This window comes from Xyrauchen texanus, chromosome 46, assembly GCF_025860055.1.
Source record: "Xyrauchen texanus isolate HMW12.3.18 chromosome 46, RBS_HiC_50CHRs, whole genome shotgun sequence".
NCBI classification, from domain to species: domain Eukaryota; kingdom Metazoa; phylum Chordata; class Actinopteri; order Cypriniformes; family Catostomidae; genus Xyrauchen; species Xyrauchen texanus.
The window spans coordinates 708,331-721,789 of record NC_068321.1 but is presented as its reverse complement, the minus strand read 5'-3'; the positions used below and the strand labels follow the sequence as shown (position 1 = coordinate 721,789).

Here is a 13,459-nt window from a genome sequence, read left to right as displayed (position 1 = left end):
TGCAATTGTGCAAAACAGACCAGCATAGTTTATTATATTTCCCTTGTTCATTGTTTATTTTTTAGGCCTCATAGCATTCATCCTGCAGTGAGAGAGGGGATAAGAGATCATATCTTGAGTTTCCCACGCCAACCGAACCACTACTCACGGATGAAGGGAGATGTGGAGAGGGAGTACCTGAGCCCTGATTTAAACCTGCTCCGCATGTTCCGCCTGTACAAGGAAAACAATCCAACATCCACTGCAAAGTTCTGGCTCTATAGGGACCTCTTCAAGCAGCAGAACCTCAGTTTTGGGCAGCCAAGAAGTGACACTTGTGCGAAATGTGACGCCCTGTTCTCAAAATTAACAGCTGCTACAACAGATGGAGAAAGGTTGAAGATCGCAGCCGAGAGTGAGCTTCACCACCGGAAAGCTGAAAAAGCGTACACCCAGTTGCAGGCTGACACAGCGAGGGCCAAAGCCAATGATGACTGCCATGTCATTTGTATCGACATGCAGGGGTAGTGTTCACGCCAAACCTGACACACTCCAACGTGTACTATCAATCGACAGCTGGCCAACTACAACCTCTGTATCCAGGAGATGGGCACTGACAATCCTCCTACAATGTGCCTCTGGCATGAGGGCATCAGCTCACAGAGGTTCCATCGAGGTGGCAAGCTGTCTTTTGAAGTGGGCAGAAACATCTTTCGCTCCCCTTGTCCAGGCAAAGGAACGGAAGCTCGTCATCTATAGTGACCGATGCTGTGGGCAGAACAACAACTGGCGAGTCCTAAACCTCATGGCCCTGCTCAGTATCTAGAGGGTACTTCAGTCAGATAGAGCAGAAGTTCATGGTGTCTGGTCACTCCTTCCTTCCCTGTGACCGTTCCTTTGCCACGCTGGACAAGAGGCGTAAGGTGTCCACACTCCACACCCCCAGCGATGTCGCCGAGATGATCCGTGGAGCAAGGCAGCAGCATCCATTCAAAGTAATTGAGATGAAATGTGCGGACTTCAGGCAGCTCCCTGATGCAACATTAAAGCGTCCACCTGGCTTGCTAATCACATCCATGATGTGGTTGAAAGTGACAGGTAAAAAACTAAAGAGTTGGTTTTCTGAGATTAACAGTGTTGGGGATATGTGCGTGAAAGAAGAATCTTTATTGAATTTCTTGTTGAATAATGATTTCAGCTGCTGATCCATGGTGTGTCCACACAAAAGGGAGCCACAGCCTCTACGAGGGATGAAAGACCTGGCTGATCACCAAACAGAGGAAGAATCAACCACCTCCAGCTCCCTTGTTCTCCACCACGTATGCTCGTGCTTACGAGGACCCTCTGCCCGTCAAGAAGCAGCACCGGGATCTTATGAAAATGCTAGCCTACATGCCAGCGGAGGCCCAAGCATTTTATGGGACATTAGAATGTGAAGAGTAGCCTGGTATGTGTAGGTCATGTGCAGGGTAAGGTGGGGTACATTGTGTATATTGTGTAAAATTAATCATAATAGTAGTTGTAGCTTATCTTGTATGCCTTATCTTATGTTGTATAATAGGAATATATAGTTATTTATTTAGTAAATGAATGAATGGGGTGATTTATGAAATGTATTATAAAATGGTAAACTAGCATATGGAACCATAGCATGGAATGATGATGATGTATGTCTGTATTGTAAATATGTATTGTTTACAGTTATTACTGTTGTTTATTGTTTGTATGTATTGTTGATTGTATGTACGGTTTATTGTTTGTACTGATGTCTATTTTCTGCAATATAAGTAGGCCTATGTATTGTTCATTGTTCGTACTGTATTGTCCGTGTTTTTGTTCTGTGATTTACGTTGGCAAAAAATAAAAGAAATTGAAAGAAAGAAATGCTTAATATTTTCTTTAAGGTTCTGTTACTGTATTAAAACTAAGATAAAGGAATCAAATCTCCAGTGGTTTAAAGTGATATGATGAATTGGACTTATACTGTTATTCCACATTAACTGGACATATACTGTTCTTCCACATTCCAGAAATGTAAATTACTCTAACTTTTTATTTTTAAGATTGATACTAAAAAATCTTATCTCATTAGAATTGTGAAGCTTTTGTTGTCTATCTTCAAGTCAAAAAAATAATAATAATATAATATTCAGAGTCCAAATTAAAAAAAATTTATTATTCAAAATTTGAAAATATGGACTTATATGGTTCTTCGTCTCAAGCCCTCATTTAATCACTGACCCTTAACCCTTACTTAGTTTAATCATTTTAAACCATGATTTTAACTATACACAAGTAATAATGTCATTATATTCATGATGTTAGCCAGAGGGGAACTGGCCCCCACAGTGAGTCTGGTTTCTCCCAAGGTTATTTTTCTCCATTAATCCACATCTTATGAAATTTTGTGTTCCTTGCCACAGTCGCCTTCAGCTTGCTCACTGGGGTTATTAATACAATTATTATTTAATTACTTATTTTTATACACACTTCATAATCATATTTCATCAAACTACACAATGATCACTCCAAGACTGAAGTGAATGGGGCTAATTTACAGAAGTTAAAATACTCACTGACCAATACAGGTCTAAAACATTTAGTTTTGTGGTTGGATCACAAAACGCACATTCGAATGTGGTCAAAAACGAATGAGACCACATCGTATTTGAGGTGTAACGCTAATCCGTCCTGCACCCGGCAGCAGTGAAGCACCGCCCATTACCTATAAAAAGCGGATGCATGCACAATCACGAGAGCTTCATGGATCTTCTTCAGTATGAAGATCCTTTTCTGTATAAAGTTAAAGCCAATTTTACAACTTCGTTGCCATGACCATATAATTTCAATGAACCTTAAATGACTGTAAAAATGACTATTTAAACAACTTTACAGCTCAAATACTACATACGTTTTAACAGAAGAATTAATCGTATTTTTTTTATAAAATTATAAGCTTCACATTTTTTGGTGGTAATCAACATTATGCCACAAATGCTGTCGATTGAGCTTAACTTGTATTGAACACGGAATATTCCTTTAATCTTAACTGTCAATCAATTATATTTTTTAAAATTTGCAACCCTATTTAACACATTATTATTCATTCCATTTTACCCTGTGCATTACTTGTTTACGAAGCCTTCATGGAAAAAAATATATATATTTTAGTCACATTTAGTCACGTGTCAGTGAAAATGGTGAGAACTCTAGACTCACATATCCTTCTGGTTGAGGTATTTGAAGGCCAGTTTGATCCACAGCTGCACATCGTTTGGGCTCTCCAATACACTGGTCTCCAGATTACTGATGTCATCAGTCTCACTGTCAAAATATCGGTTATCATCCTGAGTGATGCATATGTCAGCGGACAACCAGCGCTCCTGCACACCAACATCTGTCACACAGAGAGACACTAATATTAAAATCAAAATGCATCAACTGAATTGATGGTCTGATGATCCCTGTATAGTGAGAATATGATGTGACTCGTACCGTGTCGTACAGGAACAGTGACATCTACAGTGGCCTGATCATCTTCCTGATCATCTGTCTTCACTCTCTGAGCTTCAGGTCTCCATCTTCTCGGAGCTTTATATGTGGTGAAAGGAGGAACTGAGAGACAGAATGAACCATCAGCACCAGTTCAAACTGAACTCATACAAACTAAAATAAAAAAAATATTGCACAGCGAGAACTCACTGTGTTTTAAACTCTCATTGACTTTGCTCACGAGCAGAACAGCCTTCTGGTCTGTTCCCATACGATCCTTATTTGCCCCTAACAGTTTCTTCATATATTTCTCTGGAAACACAAGGGTCAGAATTCAATGTTAAATTCTATTAATTACAATCACATACTTCAATATTTGATGTGAAAAGATATTATATTTCTGTGGCCTTTCTAAGGTAGACATAGGGGGTTCTTGTATTCCATCTGCACTTGTTTTTTGTTAGTCTGTGTACACATGCCCTTGACCAGGGTTTCTCAACCTTTTGCCCAATGCAAACCACTATTATCAAATGCCCCACCAAGGGTGAAAATAAATGAATAGGTATTTAATTCATCTATTTGCTTATAATATTGCCTAATATTTATAGCCCAACTAATTTCATGAATAGACAAACATTTTCAGTCATTGAGCACTCATATTTTATATGAGTGCTTAATTTTATTACCATTATATGCTCTAGGTTTGTTGCAGATACTGTAGAAATTTCTGACTAACAAAAGATATAAGGTGCTAAAGAGAAACTTTGCACAAACTGCAAGAACAGGGTATTAGTTTTTAGCTTGTATCCATTAGGAGCACAGATCTAGCTTGCAAAACACAGATGAGCTGCCATCATATGAGATTTCCAGAGTGTTCGCAAATGAATGCAAAGTACAACATCACATCACTTGGGTCTTTGGCTTGGGTACTTAATTTTCTACTGGATGTAGAAAATGCTACGTACAAAGCTTTGAATGGTCTAGCTCCGCAGTAGTTAAGTGACCTTCTACCACGCTATATTCCATCACGGTCATTACGATCGCAAAATTCTGGCCGGTTAATAGTTCCTAGAATATCAAAATACACAAAAGGAGGTAGATCCTTTTCATATTTGTCTAAACTATGGAATATTCTCCCTAACACTGTTCGAGATGCAGACACACTCTCTCAGTTTAAGTCTAGATTAAAGACTCCACTATTTAGCCAGGCATACACTTAATTTATCCTCCAACCCACAATTAGGCTGCTTTAGTTTAGTCTGCCAGAACCAGAAACATCTATAAAAGATCTATAACTCTAAAATTGAATGATATCTATGCTAAAATAGAATAATATTTCTTCCATGTCTCAATATGAATCCCGAGGTTACAAGAGTCGGCCAGATCCAGCTTAGCCATGTGTCGCTGTGTGATGATTACTAAATGCAGCCAGTGCCAGCCAAACATCACTTCAGTCTATTATGATGGACTTCAGAGGATGAACTAATGCCAACTCCAACCAAAAGACATGGGATACTTCATATGCCACTGCCTGAACCTTGGATTTAGGATGGATCTCACCGGATCTCACCGAAATTACCGGCCAGGTTGAACTGCGATGCACCTCACTGATCTCGGCCTGCATCACCTCGGTCTAATTATGGACAACACTCTTAAAATGGAATACAAAGACCATCAATAAACTGCCAACAAAAGCCTTCATCAGCCAATTAACAAGGACAATGCATCTATGTGAACTTCTATTTCATCCTCCTTGGCCCATTACGCTATAACCAGAATTTCTTACCTTCCATACTAGACTCTGCATTTACACTTTGGAAGGAGAAAGGCATCATATCATTCCGAGATACGTTTTTAAATGGGATATTTGTTGACTTTAAAAGCTTGTCCCATGAGCACGACTTACCCCAAAGCAACTTCTTCCGTTATCTTCAGGTACGCAGTTTTGTTAAAGACCATTGTAACACATTCCCGTCTCTGCCTGCAGACTTACCAAAAATTCTTGACAGACCTGAAATCCTGACAAGAATGTTGTCAAAGTTATCTCCGCTGCTCAAAGTTAAGCAGGAGTGGAAAAACGAGCTAGGAGTCCAATTTCAAGACTCTTGGTGGGACAGGGCCAAATTACAAGTTCATTACTCCTCATCCTGCGCCCGTCTTAACTTAATACAAAGCACTACACAGAATGCATTTTAGCACAGCCAAATTAGCTAAGTTTTCCCCTAGTACCAGTGAGGCCTGTAATAGATGTGCCTCTGTCCCATCTGACCTAGCCCATACCTTCCGGCTATGCTCAAAGCTAACAGGATTCTGGAAGAACTTTTTCAAGATTATATCTGAGGCTCTAGATACAGACATCACTCCTTGTCCACTTGTTGCTATATTTGGAGTTCCCCTTAACCATTCTGAACTTAATAAATAGAAAGTAAATGTTTTAGCATTTGCCTCTCTGATTGCCTCTGATTGATGTATCCTTTTACGCTGGAAGTCACCCATACCCCCTGCAGATAAGTCTTGGGAGACTGATTTAATGTCATTCCTTAAGCTAGAAAAGATCAAATTCTCACTTAAGGTGCGTACACACTGCCAGCGACATCGCGCGCGACAGCGACCCAATACCATTAATTTTCAATGCGAGCACAGTGACTTCCGGCGACACGAGCTGTCGCGACCGTTGGCGCTAGATGTGGGCGTGTCCAGCAACACGACAAAGTTGAGAAAAGTTCAACTTTGGAGCGACTAACGGAAGCGACAGCCAATAGGAGAGACGACGGGAGAGCTCACGTGATCCTTCTCTCTCAGCTCCTGCAGTAACGGAAAGATGGATGAAAGGCTAATTCTTGCTGTTAGAAATTTTCCAGTGCTCTATGATAAATCTCTTCCCACGTACAAGGACATTTTTAAGAAAAATACTGCGTGGAAAGGTGTATCTGAGATCGCGGGGATTTTATGGACCCAGACAGACCGGCATTTGCATTTTCGCCGCAGATAAACAGCCGCTATGGCAAACAGCACGCCTTGTTTCTCATTCATCTTTGATATAAAGCATTTTATGTACTGATTCCATTTATATTTAGTCTTTTTCCTCCAAAATGTTTGTTTTTAGTGGCAAGAGATTCGCTGTCAACAGCAATGGAATGACATCCGTGAATGTCATTTATAAACGTTACTAGGCAACCAGTAGTGGGAACACCCAACTAGCGACTTCACCGCCAGCCGCTGGCGACCTGCAGCGACAAAGTTGCTGGCAGTGTGTACGCACCTTTAGAGGGTCAACTGAGAAATTCTACACTACATGGCAGCTTCACCTCTCATATTTTGATAATGTAGCTATGACTTCTGCCACTTAGAGAGAAGCAACATTTTTCTATTTTCTAACCAGTTGTACTATTGCAACAATGTACAAGGTACAGATACAAGTTGTTTTATGTGATACATTGGAGAAAGGTGGACCAACTTGGGGTGGGAGATTGGGTGGGTGTTCATTTTGTATGTGTTATTATTATTCTCTTTTTTACCTTTTTCTACATGCATGTCTGTTTATATATAAAAAATAAAAATTATGGTCACACATGTAATCACACAAGATTTATGTCATTTGATGTGATGTGTTCCAATAAACAAATTTATAAAAAATATTAACTGCAGTTAATCCAGGATGGACATCAAAGACATTGGTCATTAATCTTACAGTTCAAACACAATCTATATTTAATCACTGACCCTTAACCCTTACTTAGTTTAATAATTTTAAACCATGACTTTAACTATACATAAGTAATATTGTCATTATATTCATGATGTTAGTCAGAGGGGAACTGGCCCCCACAGTGAGTCTGGTTTCTCCCAAGATAATTTTTCTCCATTAATCCACATCTTATGGAGTTTTGTGTTCCTGCCACAGTCGCCTTCAGCTTGCTCACTGGGGTTATAAATACAATTATTATTTAATTATTTATTTTTATACACACTTCATAATCCTATTTCATCAAACTACACAATGATGACTATAAGACTATAGATATTAGTAAAAAATGTTTGTTAATGCATGATTTTCTGTAAAGCTGCGTGTTGTGAAAAGCGTATTACAAATAAAATTGACTTGACTCTTACTGGCGGTCGTTTAATTAAACTGGCAATATTAACATGTTTCAAACCATCTTTTTGTAGCACACATGATGTCATGATAAAAACACATTTTAAGGGGTCACTCTTCAAGATAAGTTTCAGTCATTTTAATCTGTTGAATCGGATTATAGGCTACTTTGCTACATGAGTGCTGTGTCAGTCTGTGCATGCTCAGTCAAACGTGCACCCAGAGTCTCTCTTTCACACCAGCTCGCCACAGCACGAGCCTGCGGGTGTCGGATAACAAACCCATTTGAAAAAGTCAAGAGAGATGCCCATCCTGAACAGGAACAACAGAAACATTTTAACTTGAATAACAGTGTTAAGATGTATTCTACCAAATGCTTCATTATTTGTTAAAGTGTAGATCTTTGAACAACAATAAAAACCTACATGATCATTCATATCGCAGTGTTTCTTTCTTAAGAACATAAAAAAAAAAAACACAAATACACTTTTACAAGAATTAAGTGCAATATCTTTATACAACATTTATTTCCAGTCCTCGAATCTGATTGGACGAGAGGCATTCCAAGAGTGCCACCAGCAGGTGTGTGCTATGAGCAAGATGAGCTGAATTTGACACTGTCAGTCAATGCCAAAGTTTTTGTCTGAAATTGTCTCTCGCTCCATGATCACTCGGATTTCTACTACACTATTGCTGAGAAATGGTGTTAAACTTACAGCTTCAGCATTACTGAAGATCACAGCTGAGAGTCACGACTGTCTAAGTAAACAAACACGCAGAGGGCGCCTACCTGAAACAAGTTTCTGTGTTGAGAGAACACACAAACTTTCAACATGGTGGAGGAGAACGCTGTCCAAATAAGAGTTCCACAAGGAATATGTAAATGACGCTAGCATCCTTCATGTTTTCTCTCAGACAACAAAACACTTGACGTGATTTAAATACTCATAGGATAATTCAAATAGTATGTATGACAGCATTACTTCATGAACAGAGCCCATTACTATCACACTACACCTGAGGAATAGAGTTAAATTTACAGCTTCAGCATGTTCATCACTGTAACATATAAATTCACACTCTTAAAGCCCAGGTATACTTCATTTTTGCACGTTCCAGATCAGATCGGGCCAGGCTGACCTTGTTGCCTTTCCAAGTATACTTTTCTGACTGCGAACAAACAGGAACGCGTTCAACGCCTGCGCACTACAACTGCTTTGTGACACTCTTTAAGTACAGTCAATGGCCAGCGCATGCGCAGATGCAGCACAGCCGAGGACTGCATGAGTCAAAAGAAATGTAGGCGGTGCGTAGCTCTGCTGATGACGCAATTTACATTGTGCGTAGCGATCCACAATGTGCACCCCCGAAGTATACTATGGCCTTTAGTCACTTTGTCTCCCTCATACACACAGACATCTTTGTTTCTCCAATAACTTGTTAGAAACAGCCCAAGATATCTTTAATATTTGTAAAGTGTGGTTTTGAATTAATAACAGAGGCTTGGGCGCATCTTTCAAAATAGCAGCAGCAGCTCTGTGGCATAAGAAAGTAGGTCTAAACACAAAAGCGTTTTTGTTTGGGCAGTCCTTTGCTTTTATTCATTTATTTACTTGTTTGTTGAACTGTTGTATAAAAGCAATATCACACTCACACATGCGCTGTATTGTCCATTTATCAGCACGGCTGTGATTACCTGTGGTCCGTGATGAATAGCTGAACATACGGCACTCTTTCTCAATAATATAACTTTAATATATAATGTTTTATTTTAATCTGGTAAATTATGTCTCCACAATATATTAAAACAGCATATTTAGTGTACTTTGAATTGAATAAATAATAAACAAAATAAGAGAGTGGCCCTCGAAGCTAAAGGGATCCTAATTTGCAGCCTTCCACAGTGGAGTGCCCCTGCGAAGATGTCTGTGCTAGACAGACATCTTTGACCACTGCATCACATCTAAATTTTTTTTTTTTAGCTTCTTGTGCCATGAGTGCGTAGTTTTTAAGATGCTGTCTCAAGTTAAAAGCGCACCTTTTAAAAACATCGATACATGTTTACATAGTAAAATACATAGCTCTTACCCAAACGCATTACATGACGTTACCTGTGGCGCTGCTGATGTCACTGGTGCAGCTGGTCTCCAGGCAGCCAATCAGAGGCAGGCTGTAGGAAAGGATATCTTGAAAGAACTGACTCTCTGTCAGTGTGCAGTTCCTCATGTGCTGCCTGAAACACACGTCACGTCAGTGACAAGAGTGAAAACACTGTAAACCTTCATACAGTGAGATGTGTCCACACGTACCATGGGCAGTCGTCAGCGTTACACGTGCCAGTTAGATCAAAGCGACAGAAACACTTCTTTGGCTCGATAACATTGCTGTAGGTCACGGAGCGCAGTGAAAGCTTCTCTTTAGTCCGGTAATATGGGCTGAACCTGAATGTTTAATAGTGCATGTGAATAAAACAAATGAACTGATTGATGATAGTTTATGAGGTCGTTTATGAGGTCAGAGTGAAACAATCGTCAGACCTGTATGATTTAAAGACTAGTAAAGGACTGTGATATGGTCCCAATGGTTCCGATTTTGGTTCCACTCGGGTCTGATGAGCTGCCATTGGTTCAAAATCCACCTGCACGACCTGCATAAGAAACAATATTTAAGTGTTTATTGTGATTGCACATAAACATGATCATCTCTATAGAAAATGTTTAGGTGGAAACAAAATGATTTTCATACTCTGTTCAGCGAGTCACCGCTAAACTTGCTTCTCATCTAAAAAAATAAATACTGCGGGGCAACTGAAGCTTAATTTCACGCGAGTGTCGTTGGAGCCACTGCAGAACTACGCACACAAGTGATCCTCACAGCTGTCAACCGGTGTCCCCACAGGGTAGCTCAGTGCAGATAATTTGTGTGAGCATCGCTTTGTCAACAAAGCTACCCTTGGTATTGCGGCAGAGACCACAAAACTATGTGACCCAATTGAACAGAGAAGGGTTTTTTTTACCTTTAAAGCACTATGAAGTGACAAGACAACCATGACATAATAAACAGCACTGACGAAGTAGAGACAACACTGTGCCATGTATCAAAGTACAAATTAGGGCTGCGATATGATAAACAAAAACTTGTAAGTGATTCCTTTTGACCACAATTTGGTAATTTTTTCCCCATGTTCTACTGCTCTTTGGCTTTTCTGAGGGTTCACACTTCATTTTCACTTCAACCACAAAACAAACAAATATAATTAAGTGAAAAAAAAAAAAAAACTGCATTCACATACCTGTACACTTTGTAATAGGGTCTCAGCTCAATTAATCATTATTTTTGGAACCCAGTGAACTTAAATATTATACTGTTACAATATTAAAATTATATATTGATTATTATTAAGATAATACAAAAGTAATATCTTTCTGTAATAAAATTTTGCACAGGGCATTACTATGCGATTGATATGGTCAAGCTTTTATTTTGGGAACATCTGCATGAAGTTAGTGTACACATCTGTTACTCAGGGCACGAGATCTAAAAAAACACTGTAATAATGCACAATACAGACAGGACAGATCACATAACTTTGAAGCAAGCGACACGAGCAGACTTTTGATTTATTCAAATCATTGCCCTTTGCGGTTTAATAATGACAAGGTCATATCGCAATTTCGATTTTATTTCAATTAATTGTGCAGCTCTACTACAAATCATCACCATTGCAAAAATGTATCAATGGTAAACTATAACAGAAATGTTATCGTTTAATATTAAATAATCTCTCAGAGAGAATCTATTGGACAGTTTTCCATTTATTATAATATATCTAATTAATTATTTCATATTACTCATTACCAGGGTAAAGAGGAAGCATCCATAGTCTTACCTGAGGTTATGACATTTCAAATGCCATAATTGAAGAACATTTTCACTACAAGTCAGTAAGGAGCTTAACTCATAAGTACTCAATAGGGTAATTTAGTGATTCCCCATAGCACCTTAAAAAAAATCTAATAAAAAATAAACCAACTTGTGTGAATGACATGTATATCAGCCACCACCGTAGACTGTTTTTGAACCAGGAAAAAATGTGTTATGACAGAATTTTCATTTTTGGATAAACTATTCCTTAAAAAAAAGTGGCTCATAACGGTCATTCATTGGTGAATCAGGCAACACTGGTAATACTGTAAAGGGCTGGGTGTTGATATAGATTTCCAGATTCTGATTCACTAGCTCTCGATTCAAGTCTTATTTCGTTGTGATTCACATTCATTTGGATACATTTCAGTTTTTTTCATTGAATTCTGTTATTTGCATGCTAGATCACTTCCATTATAGTTAAAGAAACAGTCTACACTTTCTAGATATGGGCCTATGAACTAGCTGTCTACAGTGTAGTGACGTCAGAAACTTGCAGCGAAGATTACGTCATGACACTCGATTAAAGTGTAGATTGGTGTCAGCAAAAATGCACACTAGTTGGTCACTTGTTCACTACTTAATGGGGACATATTATGCCCCTGTTTACACAATGTAATACAAGTCTCATGTGTCCCCAGGAAGTGTCTCAAGTTTCAGCTCAAAATACCTCACAGATGATTTATTCTACCGTTCCCCATATTGTCGCCCTGTTCCAAATGGGCTGTTTTAGTGTCTGTAGCTTTAAATGCAAAGGAGTTGCTACTCCCCACGCCCCTTTCTGGAAGTGGGCTGTGCCTTTCCTGCTGTTGCCATGAAAAACAGCTATAGCTGTCTAAAATACCACTATCGTTTCATAACCATTTTTGAAATAATGACTGGTTTTATTACACAGAAAATCTGCATTGCATGACCACTCAAGCAGGACTGTGGAGGACGCCAATCAGTTTATATTTTAACCAAAACAGCTACACCTTCATTGTTATGGAATAAGCACAAGCGGCTCTAGAGAGGATAAAAATATGCTCGCTCATGTTTTAATAAGGGTGGATCTTCGCTACTAGGGCAGATCTCTTTGCCAGCCATGGCGGTACCTTCCCCCTTTTGACGTCATAGGGGGTTGCAAACGGCTCGTTCGGAGACACTGTTTTTTATTGATGGGAAAGGAAAGAAATGAAATGAGGGGATGGTCTTTTACCATTTTGTGGTTGTCTTCACACACTGGGGACACATAATTATGTTTAAAAAATATAGATCTTTTTTTTTAAGTGGATTTTGCATAATATGTCCCCTTTAATATCACTACAATCAAAAGTCCATCAAAGTGAGCCTACTAGCTTTTTTTACTTCACCTTCCCGAGATGCTTTCTGTCATCCACAACACCGCAGAGAGAGCTCATCTCCTCCTGCAGAAGCACTGAGAGTCCAGCACAGTGCTGGTACCTCTGCCGCAGGTCCTGCACATTCAGTCCCAGCAGCAGTGTTGGCAGATCAGCTGTGCTGTACGAAGATACTTTAGTGTGTTTGACGGGCACGGGCAATGCAGCGGGCATGTCCAGATGGCACAATTTGGGTTTGGTGAAGGAGCCGGATTCATGGAACGATCGCCGGCGGTTCGAGGACGTCACTGCAACGGGAACCTGCTGCTGTTGCTCTTCGTCCTCGGCCTCCACGTCCTCGCTGGACAGGGTGAGTTTATCCTGCGTCAGATCATGAAGCGAGGGTTGCGGCAATGGGTACAGCGTGCTGGCTGTCTGTGGAGCAGTGGGTCGTGGCTCGGCCTGTCGTAACGCCTGAGCTTCTTTTAGTTTTTGAATCTTGAGGGCATATTCAGACTCCAGCTGCTGCAAACGCTTCTTCTGCGTGATGAGCTCTGCATAATGTGTATCTGAGTAATCCAAACGCCGAACCTTTACCGCCTGCAAAACAAACAAACATTTTCACTGTGACAGATTAAAACCGATTCAT

General features: G+C 39.7%; 1 protein-coding gene across 2 annotated transcripts in view; it reads right to left on the bottom strand.

The window, feature by feature from the left end:
- Positions 1-13,459, bottom strand: part of LOC127637917 (zinc finger C3H1 domain-containing protein) — a 46,422-nt gene that overhangs the window by 19,445 nt on the left and 13,518 nt on the right. For both annotated transcript variants that reach the window (XM_052119166.1, XM_052119167.1), the window contains exons 15-21: positions 12,844-13,410; positions 10,105-10,214; positions 9,877-10,008; positions 9,679-9,800; positions 3,682-3,783; positions 3,475-3,594; positions 3,199-3,376 (exon numbers count right to left, since the gene is read on the bottom strand). In XM_052119166.1, coding sequence (XP_051975126.1) covers positions 3,199-3,376; positions 3,475-3,594; positions 3,682-3,783; positions 9,679-9,800; positions 9,877-10,008; positions 10,105-10,214; positions 12,844-13,410 — 1,331 coding nt within the window. The remainder of the gene's footprint in view (positions 1-3,198; positions 3,377-3,474; positions 3,595-3,681; positions 3,784-9,678; positions 9,801-9,876; positions 10,009-10,104; positions 10,215-12,843; positions 13,411-13,459) is intronic.